The sequence below is a fragment of the Tilletiaria anomala genome (genome assembly GCF_000711695.1).
Source record: "Tilletiaria anomala UBC 951 chromosome Unknown K437scaffold_32, whole genome shotgun sequence".
Lineage (NCBI taxonomy): Eukaryota > Fungi > Basidiomycota > Exobasidiomycetes > Georgefischeriales > Tilletiariaceae > Tilletiaria > Tilletiaria anomala.
In genome coordinates, this window is record NW_013546990.1 from 90,057 (window position 1) to 104,605 (window position 14,549).

At 55.2% G+C, this 14,549-nt stretch overlaps 8 protein-coding genes across 8 annotated transcripts; 3 read left to right on the forward strand and 5 right to left on the reverse strand.

Moving 5' to 3' along the window:
- The first annotated feature begins 47 nt into the window (after positions 1 to 47).
- K437DRAFT_102632 (NuA4-domain-containing protein) lies at positions 48 to 965 on the forward strand. The gene has a single exon (XM_013388269.1). It carries the CDS (start codon positions 234 to 236, stop codon positions 846 to 848), a length of 615 nt encoding a protein of 204 aa, XP_013243723.1. The 5' UTR covers positions 48 to 233; the 3' UTR covers positions 849 to 965.
- Positions 966 to 1,019: 54 nt separating this feature from the next.
- K437DRAFT_256008 (uncharacterized protein) lies at positions 1,020 to 1,909 on the reverse strand. The gene has a single exon (XM_013388270.1). It carries the CDS (start codon positions 1,673 to 1,675, stop codon positions 1,046 to 1,048), a length of 630 nt encoding a protein of 209 aa, XP_013243724.1. The 5' UTR covers positions 1,676 to 1,909; the 3' UTR covers positions 1,020 to 1,045.
- A 75-nt stretch (positions 1,910 to 1,984) lies between these two features.
- Positions 1,985 to 2,266, reverse strand: K437DRAFT_211264 (DUF1183-domain-containing protein; the record flags this gene model as incomplete). Its single annotated transcript, XM_013388271.1, has 1 exon — positions 1,985 to 2,266. A coding segment is annotated over one exon (282 nt), but the record flags the coding sequence as incomplete, so codon positions are not given.
- A 531-nt stretch (positions 2,267 to 2,797) lies between these two features.
- On the reverse strand, positions 2,798 to 3,999 carry K437DRAFT_102644 (HIT-like protein). The gene is made up of 3 exons (XM_013388272.1): positions 3,715 to 3,999; positions 3,352 to 3,634; positions 2,798 to 3,272 (listed from the first exon to the last, which is right to left on the reverse strand). Exons 1-3 carry the CDS (start codon positions 3,813 to 3,815, stop codon positions 3,243 to 3,245), a joined length of 414 nt encoding a protein of 137 aa, XP_013243726.1. The 5' UTR covers positions 3,816 to 3,999; the 3' UTR covers positions 2,798 to 3,242.
- A 923-nt stretch (positions 4,000 to 4,922) lies between these two features.
- K437DRAFT_223318 (putative UBC1-E2 ubiquitin-conjugating enzyme) lies at positions 4,923 to 6,030 on the forward strand (the record flags this gene model as incomplete). The annotated part of the gene is made up of 6 exons (XM_013388273.1): positions 4,923 to 5,013; positions 5,112 to 5,185; positions 5,268 to 5,327; positions 5,404 to 5,709; positions 5,773 to 5,891; positions 5,982 to 6,030. The coding sequence occupies 6 exons, from the start codon at positions 4,923 to 4,925 to the stop codon at positions 6,028 to 6,030; spliced, it is 699 nt and encodes a 232-aa protein (XP_013243727.1).
- A 1,658-nt stretch (positions 6,031 to 7,688) lies between these two features.
- On the forward strand, positions 7,689 to 8,264 carry K437DRAFT_256012 (uncharacterized protein). The gene is made up of 2 exons (XM_013388274.1): positions 7,689 to 8,046; positions 8,143 to 8,264. The coding sequence occupies exon 1, from the start codon at positions 7,810 to 7,812 to the stop codon at positions 8,020 to 8,022; it is 213 nt and encodes a 70-aa protein (XP_013243728.1). The 5' UTR covers positions 7,689 to 7,809; the 3' UTR covers positions 8,023 to 8,046; positions 8,143 to 8,264.
- Positions 8,265 to 8,689: 425 nt separating this feature from the next.
- On the reverse strand, positions 8,690 to 10,129 carry K437DRAFT_223350 (uncharacterized protein; the record flags this gene model as incomplete). The annotated part of the gene is made up of 3 exons (XM_013388275.1): positions 8,690 to 9,526; positions 9,601 to 9,775; positions 9,861 to 10,129. 3 exons carry the CDS (start codon positions 10,127 to 10,129, stop codon positions 8,690 to 8,692), a joined length of 1,281 nt encoding a protein of 426 aa, XP_013243729.1.
- Positions 10,130 to 11,836: 1,707 nt separating this feature from the next.
- K437DRAFT_223345 (uncharacterized protein) lies at positions 11,837 to 12,896 on the reverse strand (the record flags this gene model as incomplete). Its single annotated transcript, XM_013388276.1, has 3 exons — positions 11,837 to 12,009; positions 12,114 to 12,259; positions 12,349 to 12,896. 3 exons carry the CDS (start codon positions 12,894 to 12,896, stop codon positions 11,837 to 11,839), a joined length of 867 nt encoding a protein of 288 aa, XP_013243730.1.
- Positions 12,897 to 14,549: the final 1,653 nt, after the last annotated feature.

Consider the following 14,549-nt stretch of genomic DNA (forward strand, 5'->3'; position numbering starts at 1 on the left):
CCCCTTTTTGCCGCAGCGGAGAGAAGAGCGTTGTGTTTTTGATTCCTCTCCGCCAAAACTGAGACCTGGAATAGCCACGGTATCTAGCCTACTGCACACGGATTGTGACCATCCTTCACGTCGATGCATGAATTGATATCCAATGATCCATCGTATCGCTCACGCTTCCAACCGCACACGGCGACAGTACCCTGCATCCTAGATCGCGATCAGACTGCGAGGATATTCGCAAGATGAGCAACGCAGAGGGAGGTGCAAGCGCCAGCGCCAGCGGCAGTGCAAGCGGCGCGTCCCAGCAGCAGCAGCCGCAGCCTTCACAGCCTCCGCCACAGTCTCTTGAGGAGGCAAATCAGCGCTATGGCTCCATAAAGGCGCAGCTCAAGACCAGTTTGGCACGCAAGCGGCAGATGGACAAGGCTTTGATTGACTTGGAGACGCAGATCTATGTATTCGAAGGCTCATATCTCTCCAGCACTGCCGCATCGGGCGGCAACATCGTCAAAGGCTTCGACTCGTACCTCAAGACGACCAACCCAAACTCTGCAAGCATGGCCGCTATTGCAGGCGGAAAAGAGGTGCTGCCCGAAGACAGGATGTTTAGTGCAAGCAGCGCGACGTACGAGCGTAGCTTGGAGCTCAGCATCGGCGCCGGCAGTGGCGGAACTCGCATCGACACCGCAACGCCTCCGCCTCCCGAGTCAGGCAGCAAGGTTGCCGAGGCTCGGGCATCGCCAGCAGGAGAAAAGCCCCACAAGTCGGGTGCGTCAGGCAGCTCTGGAAAACTCAAGCGAAAGCACGATGAAGCTCCCTCGGGCAAGAACCACAAGAAGAAAAAGGCCGAAGACTAAACCCGCTCTCCCTAGGCGCCTGGGTTGTGGCCGCGACGGGCTGCTTGAGGAACTTCGCATGTGGGTATGCTGGTGGTGTTGGCCGTCAGAGCTTGCGTGAGCGCACTCTGCGGTTGCGGAAGAAGACTGATGCGCAGCTGTCTGCCTTGGCGTGCTAAATATGCTAGAAATACAGTGTATACATTCGGACGCTCGATCTACCTGAAGCTCGTGCCGCCAAAGCCAGTGCTAGTCCTCATATCCTCTCTGGACGAGCTACGTCTACTTGGTCCAGGCTCATCTCCCCCTCCCGTGAATCTACCAGGACCGCGCCCAAAGCCGTCTGTATCGAATATTCCCGCGCCTCGATTAGAGCCTGGCCAATAGCTGTCCCCTCCGCCGAAACCCGTCGCGGCTCCCCAGCCTGGACCACCATACGACCTTCCGCCGCGATCCCAATCCCAGCTCGCCTGCCGCCTGCGCTCCCTTTCCCGCGCGGCGGACGCATACAGACTCGCACCAATCCCGCCGAGACCAAGACCAGTCAAGAAGCCGGGGCGCCACCAGCCACCCTCGGCCCCAGGCCCTGTGCCTTCTTGCCCCGGATGGCTTGGTGGATTGTTCTGCTGCTCGTATTTGGTGTAAGGAGGTGGCGGATTCGAGGAATGATGTGACGGTCCGCCGCTACCTCCGCCTCCAGGGAACCATCCTCCACTTCCTCTGCCACCACCGTTGCCCCCAGGTCTTCCACCCCCACTGGCGGCGGATGGACTGAGGAGCCCAGCAGTTGTGAGGAACGAGCGAATGATCATGAAGAGCGCGCCGATGAAGGCGAGCCAAAAGAGCATGGTGACCAATGTATCGAGGCGAGCTACCAACATAACAACCCACGGAGAGGGAGACGACGGGACGTCAGAACATTGTTGCTGAACATGCAGCCTGCCTCGCAAAGGCAGTGGGGAGAATAGGGGTACGCCAGAACCGAACTTGAAAGACGTGACTCACATCGCTCATAGTGCCGACGATTGCCGTCCATGTCTGCGTCCCATGCGGGTAGTAGCGTGTACTCCAGCCCGCAGCTCCCTGTTGTAGCAAAGACATGATCAGGCTTAGCGTAACGGATCTTTCATGTAAGAAGCGTACACACAAAACACGAGCCACTTACCCTTAAGGATGTACGCATCCTGCGGGTTATCCCAGCCCTCGCAGCTGACTTGCACGCGTCCAAGGCGAATTGACGAAGGCATGTCTGCTTGGCATGTCCATTCGGGCCCAACGCCACCACTGCTGCCAATTGCCTGACAAGAGATAACGTCCGGCTGATAGCTGCCGCAGGGTTTGCCACGGCATTTCATCTGCTGAATGGGCCGTGTACGCCGCGAGGTCGTCACCGCGTTGCTGTAGAACGTCAACGCTCTCAAGTTGGATATGTGCATTCTTTCTTGGCTTTTGCTGCTCGTCCCACCGGATGTTCGCCCAGCGACTACGAGGGCAGGTGCAACCCCCAAGAAGAGCGTAAAGAGCATAACTATCGCTAGGATGACCGAAGGACGTTTGAGTCTTGGCTTGAGACCAGTTCCTTGCTGCGCAGGTGCGGCAGATGGAGAAGACGGCCGAAACAATGTTCCTCGGGCGGCTTTCCTGCTTCTTGACCTTTTTGAGATGATCATCTTGCGTGAGCAACTTGACGCCTATAAATTTACGCCTGCAACACGCGTCTAAGGTGACACGGTGACAGCTCGATGAATGTGTCCAGACTCCAGAGGTTGAAGTTCAGCGGAGCAGCTGTGTACCAAACGAAAGCCTTGCACCGCGCGCGTATTAATGCGAAAGTGCTACGGCCGCAGGCAGAGGCTCCCCTTCCCGTCCACAGATGTCCTAGATAGTGTCCAGACAAGGTGTGGTGTATGTCTTTGCATATCTTTCACACATTCCATGTGGCAGGCTGCTACAGATCACCTCCACGGTGTAAAGGCTTTCAAGGTGGACTGATTTGCGGTGCTGTGATGTAATGATTCAGCGGGTATCTCTCGCAACGCCGTGCCAAACGCGCCAAAGAGATACCAGAATCTAGATCCCGACAGGCGGTAACCACGGTAAATAAATCCAATATCCCCTGGGATGTTGGACCTTTCCCCCGGATCTTCCGGGAGAACGCATATATTCGTGTGGCTCGACCTCAGATGAGCTGCACCAAGGTATCAAGTACCATCGAAACGCTCCTAGTTCTCTACGTCCACTGAGCTGCGAGCTCCTCACTGCGTCACGGATATGGAAAATGTTGAATGTAAAAAAGTCGAGTTGCATAACGATGAGAGACTTTGGGCCAGGCAGAGCTGCAGGACATCAAGCGCACGACTGAGAGTAGTTGATCCATTCCACGGCTTCGTCCCGATCCAAGCCGAATCCGATGCTTTACATCTTGCCCTTCATCTCCTCGAAGACCTTCGGAGACACAATCCAAGCCGAGCATCACTTTGAGGACACCGAAAATATTTTGCAAGACAAAAACCTCTGCACTCACCTTCTGCAGCTCCTCCTTCTCAGGCGTCATGGCCGGCCATCCAACGCCAAGCCCCTGCTCCTGGTTCGGCTTGGGGATCATGTGCACGTGAACGTGGTCGACGAGCTGGTGCGCTCCACGCCCATTGTTCTGCAGAATGTTGTATTCGGTCGCGCCCGAGGCGATTGCGAGCTTCTTGGCGATCGGAAGAAGCTCATGCAGGTACTCATCCGGCAGCTCATGCAGTTTGGCTGCATGGTACTTTGGGATCACCAAGGCGTGGCCTTTGGAGAGCGGGCCGATGCTATACATGGCACGTCAGAGGCATTCGGGATTATCAGCATACTTGCAGACGTATACTTTTAAAGGCAAGAAACGACGCACTCGAGGAATGCATAGCTCTTGTCAGTTTCAGAAAGCTTCATCGAAGGGATTTTTCCCGCAATGATCTTGCAGAACAGGCAGTTTTCGTCCGTGTGAGACATCTGCCACGGAGCGAAGCCAAAAAAGGTCGTCAGAGCAGAATTGAAGCCACTGCATCAAAACTAGGTCCAGCCGTGAGCTCACAGTGACAGATGAGACGGAGAAAGGCTGACGCGAGGTGCGAGTGACGGGCAGTGGCGAAGCGGTTCTCTGAAGACTGGCACGAACGAATGCTCCGCTTCTTGGTGCTGATAGCAGCGAAGCGCGCGAGCAAGATCGAAGGGCAGTGTTGAGCTCCAGCTTGAGAAGCGTACTTGGGGGTGAGGTGAATCTCTATACCGCGATGTCGGACGACACCAACTTGGCGCTGAGTGCGAATGCAGACCAAAGACCGAGGGTACCTGTGAACTTTCTGTCGATACGTCGATGCGGCCGTCAAAGGGATGATATCCAGTTGGGCAACTACTGTATCCAAGGTGTCCACAGAAGTGTAAACAACTTTTGGACCGTCATCAAAGTTGGAGTCGTAGTTGAAGTCCGGGCTCCAGCACGAGGATTGCAAAGGATTTCACAGGTGGCTCGGGGCCACCGCTGGGCGGGCGCTGTGGAGTCTTTTTCGAGTCTCAGTGACGATCAGGTGCCCAAGGACGGTCTAAGCGTAATCAGAACTGGGGGGAATCCGGGGCTTTTGCTGCTCCACTGCGTGGGCTTTTGGTAAGTTTCACATGGTGCAGTCTTTTCGGCCGAGGGTTCCGAGTTCCTCATCAGGTAAGAGAATGACTGTGCGAGAAGGTTCCGCAACTGAGAACTCGCTGTGAATAGATCGCAATTCGTGTATGTACCATGTAAGAGAGCTGTACACATGCGCGCTCCTGCGTATGGGTCTAGGTCTAGGTCTGGTCTCCAATTGTCATCTCCAGGGATACGAACAACGAGGCGTAACCCAAGAAACGGCGAGAGTCGAAACAATATTGTCCTTGGTGCTCCAAATAGCCATCATTCAGGCTTACCAGCTGTGACCACGAAATCAGTGTGCGCCGGGGATCGAGCAAGGCAATCAATCTGTTCTAATTTGATCACATCAAAGTCACGCACGCCAAGATCACTCGAAAGGGTCGGATCAAGAAGCTAGCTCACAAGGGTCGACTTCGAACGCATCTCTGACCAACATGTCGAGCTCACGATTACGGAGAATCAACAAGGAGATCGCAGACTGTGCGAATGACAAGACGAGTGGAATCGAAGTCGCGATGGTTGATGGTACGTTCTATGCCTCGTCGCTCATGAAATCTAGTGAAAAGCGCCTGACAATGAACATATCTGCATTATTGAAATTTGCCCCTGTCTCAACAATGCAGACTCCCCTTTCCACCTAGTCGGAACGTTTCCGGGGCCCGAGAACTCACCTTACGAGCGTGGCATGTTTGACGTTGTCAGTTTTGAAAAGGTCGGCCTGCAGCCGAATCGCATGTTCACACGATCATCTCCCATCCTTTTATGGATCTTTCCGTCAGGACATTGTTGTTCCCGAACAGTACCCATTTCAGCCAGTCAAAATGAAATTCATTACAAAGGTGTGTGTACCTCCCTAATACCCACGCTCTCCCGTTCGGCGGGATATACGCTCATTCATTTTTTTCTCCTCGGAAGGTCTACCACCCTAATATCTCCTCTCAAAGCGGTGCCATCTGCCTTGACATCTTGAAAGACCAATGGTCACCGGTGCTGACGCTCAAATCCACGCTACTGTCTCTGCGCTCGCTGCTTTGTTCGCCGGAACCGAACGACCCGCAGGACGCAGAGGTGGCAAAGCACTATAAGCGCGATCGCGAAGACTTCGAGCGGACCGCGCGGTACTGGACGCAGACGTACGCAGACGGGAGTCAAAATGCGCGACCGCCGCCTGCTGCTATTGCAATTGACACGTCAGGACGCACTGGAGGCGGTAAGGAGAACGTGTCGGCGGCAAATGGGAGCGCCACTGGCGCAGGAGGATCGGGCACTCCATCGCAGCATGAGGAGGATGCAATTCTCGAAGCAGGGTTGAAGAAGGAGCATGTGGAGCAATTTGTCGGGATGGGGTTTGATTCGAGCAAAGTGATTGAGGTGTTAAGGCGACTGAATTATCGAGGTGCCAAGTGAGTGTTGGCTTGCATACTTTGGTTTGACATCACAAGAAAGTCACAGTGATACTGACCTCGTTTCTCTAACCTCTATCACATTCGCAGCGTCCGTAACATCTCAGATGATCAAGTGCTGAATGCGCTGCTCGGTTAAGAGGGTTGATCTGCATACATCACGATTCCCACATCCCCATGCAACCCGCATCGTTTTTCGTACTCTATCATATACACGCAAGCCTCCGCAAGCAAGCAATTGCATGCATTCACGCACGGTACCCCATTCGCTAACTAGAACTAGCAGACGCGTCGCTTACGCTTTGATTTCGACACGGCAGCGGTGGAGCTTTGGAACACTCTGACGCTGAGCCTGAGTCTATATACCAGCACGCCCAGGATTCGTGGTCGGGCTTTGGCAATCTGGACCTCAGCATGTCCCTCCCCTTGGCACATGATAACGTTCATCGCGGATTCTTGCGACTTGGTTAAATAACTCTTATTTAGTACTTATGACCCGCAGCTTTGATTTTCTGATCCTCCCTTGATAGTAATGGGGTTTTATTTATTTATTATTTTGCGAAATGTTCTAAATCACTTTTATTCATTGTTTATTAGGCACTGAGCCTGGTCTGTTAGGATAGGATAGGATAGGATAGGGTGGATGCGAGAGATACGGCTGTGAGTGCAAATGTGACCGCAAGCCGGGGTGAGCGGGAAGAGAGGGATGTGAAGATTTTGTTGATTATTTTGACAATGTTAGACTTGAAGATGGTCTACACCCGCTGGGGTTGAATGTAATCGTGAAGACCATCTTCCGGCTTGAGTCCTGGTTGCAAAGGCCTTGAGGTCAGGTCCAGCGTTGCGAGATACCGTGCACATTATAATCAAGCATACCGGTCAAGGATACTTTTGCAACGAGCTAAGCACTTGATAACTTAAATGCCATGTTGCACGGCATAAAGCCTCAAATAGGACAACCGCTCCGGCCGGGTCGTAAGGTTACAGACCGCCGTGGCTTGCACCTAGGCCGCTGCGCTGAGTTGGTAGCATGGCTGACGGTAAGGCGCAAGCACATCACAGACGTAAATCCCCATGACACATAATGCGTAACGCGTAACGCGTGACGCGTGAAGCGTCAGTGATCCTTGATCGCGTGATCCTCGATGCATCGTTGCTGGTGCCATGGCGAAATTACATTGGTACGGTGGTCATCTGCTGAGTGTTCACGCGTTCAAGCTTATATATGCACCAACGACGCGAGTAAGTCGCACTGCCCAAGTATGCCAGGACCTGTATAATCTGTATCCGTATGTACAATAAAGTACAACTTGGGCATCACAGCCTCACAAGTCAGGGCGTGTTGCACTTATCCCGCAGTCTCTGGTTCGAGCGCCTGGACTGATTGTATGTATAAGCAACTCTGGATCAATGGGAGATCTCATATCGTGAGAGAAGCGTAGTGCCATGGGTGCGATAGTGCATGAAAAGAGAGGCACGCGCGTAGAATATCGATTGAACCTTCATAGGACCTGCCTCATTGTGATGTTGTATCATTGCTGATAGTATCGCATTGTTTGAGACCACATCAAGGCTATGAAGAGGAAGACAGGTATCATTCATTGCGGGGGCGACTGCTGATCCACCAATGGTCCGCGCGGCGGTCCTCCTCATTCCCTTTAATTGTCTCTTGTAGGACTATAGGACTATAGATCAGTATCGAATACATGTTTCTAAAGAGAGAGAGAGATAGTACCGCAAGGTCAGTATCAAATATAGAACGAGAGCGGGTGCTCAGTACTATACTTAAGAGCCATCCATAGGGTACATGCCCTCCCCTACTATCCTTTTCCCTCTTTACATCCCCCATCCATCATCCTCGCCTTCACCCAAACCGTACCTACCAAACAAAACTAACTCGTTCAAACACTCCATCACCATGCCGCCCAAGAAGACTGCAGCAGATGCCAAGAAAAAGGGCAGCGCCAGCGCCAGCAGCACGGGCAAGAAACAGAGCGCGTACAACAAGTACATGAAGGACGCCCTCGCCGATATCAAGAAGAAGAACCCCCAATTGGACCACAAGGAGGCGTTCAAGGAAGCCGCCAAACAGTGGAAGCACCACCCTTCGAACCCCAAGAGGCAAGCCTAACCGTTACGAGCGCGTTCCCACAAGGTACGCGTGTGGATTTCGACGCGTCGAGCCATAGAACGCGTCTGTTGACACCCATGCCATCCATCATATGCCCCCCACTCGCCACGACGCGCATAGTGCATCAACGCGTCAACACAACACAACCTCGTACAATAAGCAAATCGACTTTTCCGCAGATGCGACACGCTATTCTCGATGCTGTTTGTCCGTTTTCAACGACGCGAATCGTTGGCAAATTTTTGACGCGCACCCAGCGCACCCACGACGCGCCCGTCACACCTCTTACCAACGCTCGTCAACTAGCCCTTTGTTCCCTCTCACTCCGGGTGCCTCTCCCGCCCTCCTATGTACGACGCGCTCGCAAACATTCTCTTTCGCCTCTGCTCCCTCTTCTACCTTTTTTACTATGTAGCATCAGACCTGGCGTAACGTGATACAATACGACGATGAGAGACAATCTCCTTGCTATGCAGCGCTACCTGTGATACGATGATCTGTTACGCGCCTCGAAGTCCCGCTCTGCGCCGACTAATCACGCATTTATCCGCATGTATGCTATTATATCATTGACGCTCCATAGTTAGACAAAGCATGGGGTACGCCTAGCAAGGAAATTGGCGATCCCCAGCTTGCGTCCTTAACACAAGCCTAGCGTAGACAACAATCAATGCACGCCAGCGCTATCACCAGCCCGAGCGCGCGTACCGGCGCCAGCGACACGCAGCGCGGTTTCCACCTCCTTGCCGGCCGCACTTGTACCAGCCGAGCCATCTGATGTGTAACAATTGCCCTCTTCATCCACGCGGAGCCAATGGCTATCGCTCGAATGCTGTGACGAGCGTGACGGGACGGGTGCGAGGGCATCTGCACTTCCGCCAGCGTTTGCGCTTGCGTCCGCGTTTATTGCATCAGAAGTTGACGCGTCGGGCTTTGCGAACTGGGATGATAGGTGGTCCGCGTCGATGCTCGATCGCGCGCTGGAGAGCCCGACATCGCCTGTGATGCCTTTCGCTGTACCCGCGACATTCGATAAAGACGAACTCGAGGTAGTCTTCCTATGATGCCGCCCTTTACTCTTCTCTGCGCTGCTGCCAAAAGTACTGCTGCTGGTATTGACACTGCGCCTCGAGCTGCCATGATGGTGCAAATGCAGACTCTCACGTTTGGACTTGCTGACGCTCATCGGCAGGGCCTGCAGGTCAAACCCGCTACCTTTGATCAGGTCATGGTAGCCCCGGCGTGCAGGGTCATTCAGACGCTTCTTGAGATGCTTCTGCACCTTTGCTTCCGGGCGCACCACGACGACTGGTACGGGCGAGCGCGAGAGTAGGTCCCGCGAGACGTGTCCTATCGAAAGGGAGCCACCACTGAGCATCTTTTGCAACGCATTGGCTGACTTTCCGCGCGTGCCGATTGTCAGTGAATCGGGGCGATACATGTGGATTAGTCGCATGATCGTCGATGTCGGCCGCCCTGCGATGAACTCGATCACGATGGAGATCTGCCGAGATCGGGGGTCCAACAGAGAGTCAGGAACGCCTCACTATATGAATAAACGATCACCCGTTCGCTCACCCTCCGCCCGAGAATCTCCTCGTTCAGATCGACGACCTGCGCCATGAGCTCATTCGCATCTTCACGCGCCTCATCCTGGTCGATCGTATCAGCCTCGCCTTCCAGCACTCGCAGTGCGACCACTTCGTCGCCGTCTTCGACTAGTGACTCCATGAGCCATTCCAGTGCGCGTTCCCTATCACATATCAAAGACAGCATGGGTCGGATTTAGCATCTCAGCACCGAAAACATGTTTTCTTGCGTATGCCGCTCCCACTCACGAATAAGTATTATTATCCACGGCGCACATGAACGTCCGCGTGTTCTTCGTCCGCACATAGCCTTTGCTTCTGGCCTGTAGCGTGAAGCTGAAGCTCTGGCTTTCCGTCTCCATCGCATCGGGCATCGTGTCAAAGCCGACTTTGCGCTCCCACCCCTTGGGCGGCACGCGACTTGCTACAATGGGCCCGAGATTCGCTGATAGTCCTGCTCCTCCTCCTGTGCCTGTCCGGGAGCCTGAGCCCGAGCCTGACGCTGACGCAGAGGCCATCGAAGTTACTTCGTTTACGCCATCCAGAGTATGGGCAGGGGTTCCAGGCGGTGCAGAGACGGGTGTGTTGGCACTGCCCGTGTTGCTACCTGACGACAGCAGTGACGCAGGGTGGTTCGCCTCCTTGTCTCTATCGTGATGGTGATGATACCCGAGGTGCCAAAAGTGATAATGGTGCAAATGCTGGTGCTTTGGCTTGCGTTCAACGCCGCTGTCACTGCTGCTGCTTGCCATCTTGGCTATCGGAGCAGAAAAAGGCTGCTCATCGAGGCTTGCCCTCCTTTGCGGCTGAGAAGCGGACGCCGATGCCGAGCCCGAAATTGAAGTAGAAGATGGCGAGGGTATAGCGAGGCTCGCTGGTTGGGCAGAGTGTGTATCGGCGGTGGTATCACTAGCAAAGCTCACTTCGGCAGGTGCTCGCTCCTGAATCGGAGTAGGTGGGATGATGGCCTCTACAAACGGCTGCGCTTGTCTCGGCTGCGGCTGATGTAGCTTTTGCTGCTGCAGAAATAAGGCTTGCGTCTCCACTCGAGAGTCCACCTCCGCCGATCCTATTGCTGCAGTTACGGCCGCGGCCAGCTGCTGTGAAAAAAGCGGCGCCGGACTTGAAGGCCGGGAAGTTTCGGGACTAGCAGGATGTCGTTTGCCATTGTCAGCGAGCGAGGCAGAGGAAAGCACCGAAAAGGGGTACGAGGGAGCAGCGGTGGTGCTTCCGAAAGTAAACGTCGTTCTTGCCGAGTCATGCGAATAAGCATGTTTCAGCGCCGGTTTCAGCGGCTTGAGATATGGGTCGGGAGTGTGCGGCCGCGCATGATCTTGTGGTCCCGAATAGATGGAGAGGTTGCTGAAGGACGTGCTCGACGGCACTTGCCGCAGAGCCTGCTCGGGCTGCGTGGGAGAGTCGCTGCCAACCATAGTGATGGAACGGTCCCTTCGCGCGGTGCGAGCTCGAAAGTCGTGCCAATTCTGACTGGTGGCTACTGAGCAGGACTGGATGGTGCTTTTTTCACCCTCATTGAGCAGACATGAGACGACTGCACTCTACGGGAGGTCGGTGAAATATGTGGGGTCCGTCGAAGGCGTCGAGTGCGCTAGCGGCTAAAGGAGAAATCGCCCGGGCATCAAATGCTACCAGGGAACTAGCATGCTGCCCGGGTCTGGTCAACTTCCAACGGCAGATCGCAGATGGCTGGAAGCAATGGGATCGTATCCATCTCACACCAAGGATATCATGGTGTCAGCACCAGCATCGTACACCCACGATCGAAGTCCCCTTTTGTCTGATCGTGGAGGGAGCAGAGAATGGCACAGGAACGCACCATGGACAAAGCAACGACGACTCTTTACAGCCACATTCCCACAATCCTCGTTTGGTACATACAAGTAAATGTACACATACGCTCGTACACAGGACAATCCGATAACTGACTTGTGGCACACGCAGGTTGCAAGAGCGAAGCGGAAGCAGACAGCACGATTATCAGCCGACGCGGAAGATGCTCACAGGAATAGTCTGGTCGCCAGGCCCATCTATTCTGCAGGAACATGCAGCCCTTGCGGGTCTGGTGATTGACTATTCCAAGCGGGTAGTTCCCGAATGAAGCCCCTGCTCACTACGGTCACGAATAATTCCATGTACAAATGTCAATCGACGTGAATGAAATATCGCCTACATTACAGCTGTCGCGACTGCTACTGCGACTAGTACTACGGCCGTTGCTGTTGTTGCTGCTGCCGCTGCTGCTGCTGTTGCTGATGAGCTGCCCGTCGCGCTTGCACTTGTTGCTGAGCGTGGTGCGCGGCTGCGGCTGCAGCCTGCTGTGCAATATGCGCCTGTGCCGCCGGCTTCTCTTCAAGCGACTCGTAGTAGAGCGTAAAGTCTGAGTGGCCGAACGCCGCAGCAATAGAGTGGAGCCATCGGCGTGAGCACCCGCGTATTTGCCAACATCATAACGCCAAGTTCGCCGTGGCCTGCTGTACTCACTCTTCGTAATCTTCTCCCATGGACCAGGGTCGAAGAAGACGTAATTCCCTCGCTCATATTGCGGAGTCTTTTGCGTCGGCTCCGTGTTCTGCTCCTTAGTCAACCACAGGTGCAAGTCCTTATGATACCTCCAATTGCGATTATACCTGGTTTTAAGTATGGATGTTGAGCGCGTCAGCACGTCCGGCACTTGCGTCGGTCCTTACCGAAAGGTGGACATCATCCATCGACTCACAATTCTTGGGCCGCAAGCTCCTGCAGAACATCTCGAGGAGCAGAGTAGAAGACAAAGAAGAGCGTCTCGTCAGAGAAGTTGCCGATCTTGGTCTGTGCTGGTGGTGGCGGCTGGACATTGTAGCAGCTCGGCAGGTGGAAGTCGGGTTCTACCAACGGAGCTCCTACACCTCCCGCCGCCATTGTCGCTGCACCCCCTGCGGCTCCATCTCCTGCGCCTGCGGCAGTCGCAAGCTCCGACCAGGGTGTCAGGAAGGACGCACTGAGCGGCTCGCTGCTGTTCATATTCAGGCCCAGCTTGCTTAGGTCGGCGCCGAGCGCCAGCATTGACAGGTCCGGATCTGGCATCTTGATGATGCTTAACAGGCCCACGAGCCCAAAGCGGTCAGCGGGGGACAGGAGCACCTGCTGTGCGGGCGTCTGTGCAACTTCGCCCGTCGGATTCGAGTTGGTCGGTATATGTTGTTGCTGCTGCTGCTGCTGTTGCGAGGAGAGGTGTTGTACTTGCGCGGCCTGAGCTTGCGCTTGCGCCTGCGCGGCAGCGAGCATAGCTGCTTCGTGTGGCCCGTGCTGAACGCCCGCCTGCGCAGCCCCGACAGCCACCGCCCGCTGCTGCTGCACAGAATCCGGTCCTGTCCCGGCAGCGCCTGCAGAAGCATTTGACGGCATCGGCGAGCTAGCCGCGCCGACGCCATTCAAACCTGTCCCTGAGAGGAGGCTGTTTCCCGCTCCAGCAACGTTTATACCTGGTGGCAGTACCCCACCGGCGGCTAGCCATGCAGCATTGCCTGCCCCAGCGCCAAGTTTGGTCGCGTAGTTCCGCTCAGGTTCCCCGAAGCCTCCCTTTGCAGCATTCAGTGGCTGTTGCTGCTGATCACCTACAGATGGCTGCATACCCCTACCCGCTGTGCCGTTCGTTGTCCCCGGTGCATTCCCGCTCCCGTTCCCACTGCTACCGTTGTTGGATGCCGTGGAGGCGCTGTTCATGGAGCCTAGCAAGTTCTGGCGATGTTGTTCTCGCGCTGCGTGCTGATGTTGCAGCGCAGCTAGCGCGCTCGCCTGCTCTGCTGCCCCATTCGCAACTGCACCTGCTCCTGCACCGCTCGATCCGCTCGATACGCCTCCGCCGGATGCACTGCCACCACTGCTGCCCAGCATGCCAATGCCTGCTCCTGGCGGCAACCCGGGGCCTGCCCCCCCACCTACTGCATTGTTCGAAGAGTTGAGGCCGGTGGTGGCATTGACTCCTGCACTGCTGCTGGCATTGGTGACGCTGCCGAGCGCACCGAGCGCGGGGAAGTCATCAGCACCAAAGCTAGCCTGACCACCTCCGCTGGTGCTGCTCGATCCGCCCCCGCCCCCTCCACCAAGGACAGAGGCGGCGGTTCGGCCTAGTGAGCCAAACATTCCTGCTGCTTGCTGGTAAAATGAGTCGTGTTGCTGTTGAGAGTATGACTGCGGTTGCGCTGGGGCGTGTGCGTTGAGAATGGCTGCGAGCGAAGGTTGCTGCTGTGTCGTAGTCGCGCTCGTGGATGAGTTCGATAAGAGCGGTCCCAGTCGTGGAAAGTCGCCTCGATTCATCACCCTGCCCTTATGCAAGTGCTATCGTGCAGGGCACAAGAGAGGCGCGGCCGAGCCTCCTGTACGAGTCGCCTGAGAAGGGAGCCAGGCGCGCCCACTTAAGACACGACAGACAGAAGGCTGTCTATGTCGAGCACCGTCACAGCAGACAGATGGATAAACGCGTCAGAACACAAGAGTCGATTGGCCAATCTGTAGCGTCAGATGTGATGGAAACACACCGAGATGTGAGAAGTAATCAGTGTCGAGTCTCCACGAGCGAATCCTCCCTCGACGCCTATGCTGTCGGTGAGAGAAGGACTGTTGACACGCGATTCGCCTCGTGTGTCTGACGTCTAGCTTGCAGTTCGTTGCCTCCTATGGATGTACAGCAATACCTGCAGCTCCCATTAAGGACCAAGATGAAGTGAGTTCTCCTTGGTGCATCGCGTGTCGAGAAGCCTTTTACTTGACGTCTGGTTGCTGGAGTGGTGAACTGGAGTGAGTGATGCTAGCGGCGACTGACCGGATTTACACGGAATATGACTGGCGTGGTGCAACGCATGCGGCTGCTTCCAGGGAAGCATTTTGCGGCGCCACGCCGACATGCCGCTCTTGCCACTCTCGGTAACGAATAGTCCA

Excerpts from the sequence above, each read along its gene's own strand:
- K437DRAFT_102632 (XM_013388269.1), top strand. The coding sequence starts at position 234 with ATGAGCAACGCAGAGGGAGGTGCAAGCGCCAGCGCCAGCGGCAGTGCA.
- K437DRAFT_256008 (XM_013388270.1), bottom strand. The coding sequence starts at position 1,675 with ATGCTCTTTTGGCTCGCCTTCATCGGCGCGCTCTTCATGATCATTCGC.
- K437DRAFT_102644 (XM_013388272.1), bottom strand. The coding sequence starts at position 3,815 with ATGTCTCACACGGACGAAAACTGCCTGTTCTGCAAGATCATTGCGGGA. Across the intron at positions 3,635-3,714 it reads AAGAGCTATGCATTCCTCGA|CATCGGCCCGCTCTCCAAAG; the intron begins GTGCGTCGTTTC and ends TGCCATGTATAG. Across the intron at positions 3,273-3,351 it reads AGAAGGAGGAGCTGCAGAAG|GTCTTCGAGGAGATGAAGGG; the intron begins GTGAGTGCAGAG and ends GTGTCTCCGAAG.
- K437DRAFT_256012 (XM_013388274.1), top strand. The coding sequence starts at position 7,810 with ATGCCGCCCAAGAAGACTGCAGCAGATGCCAAGAAAAAGGGCAGCGCC.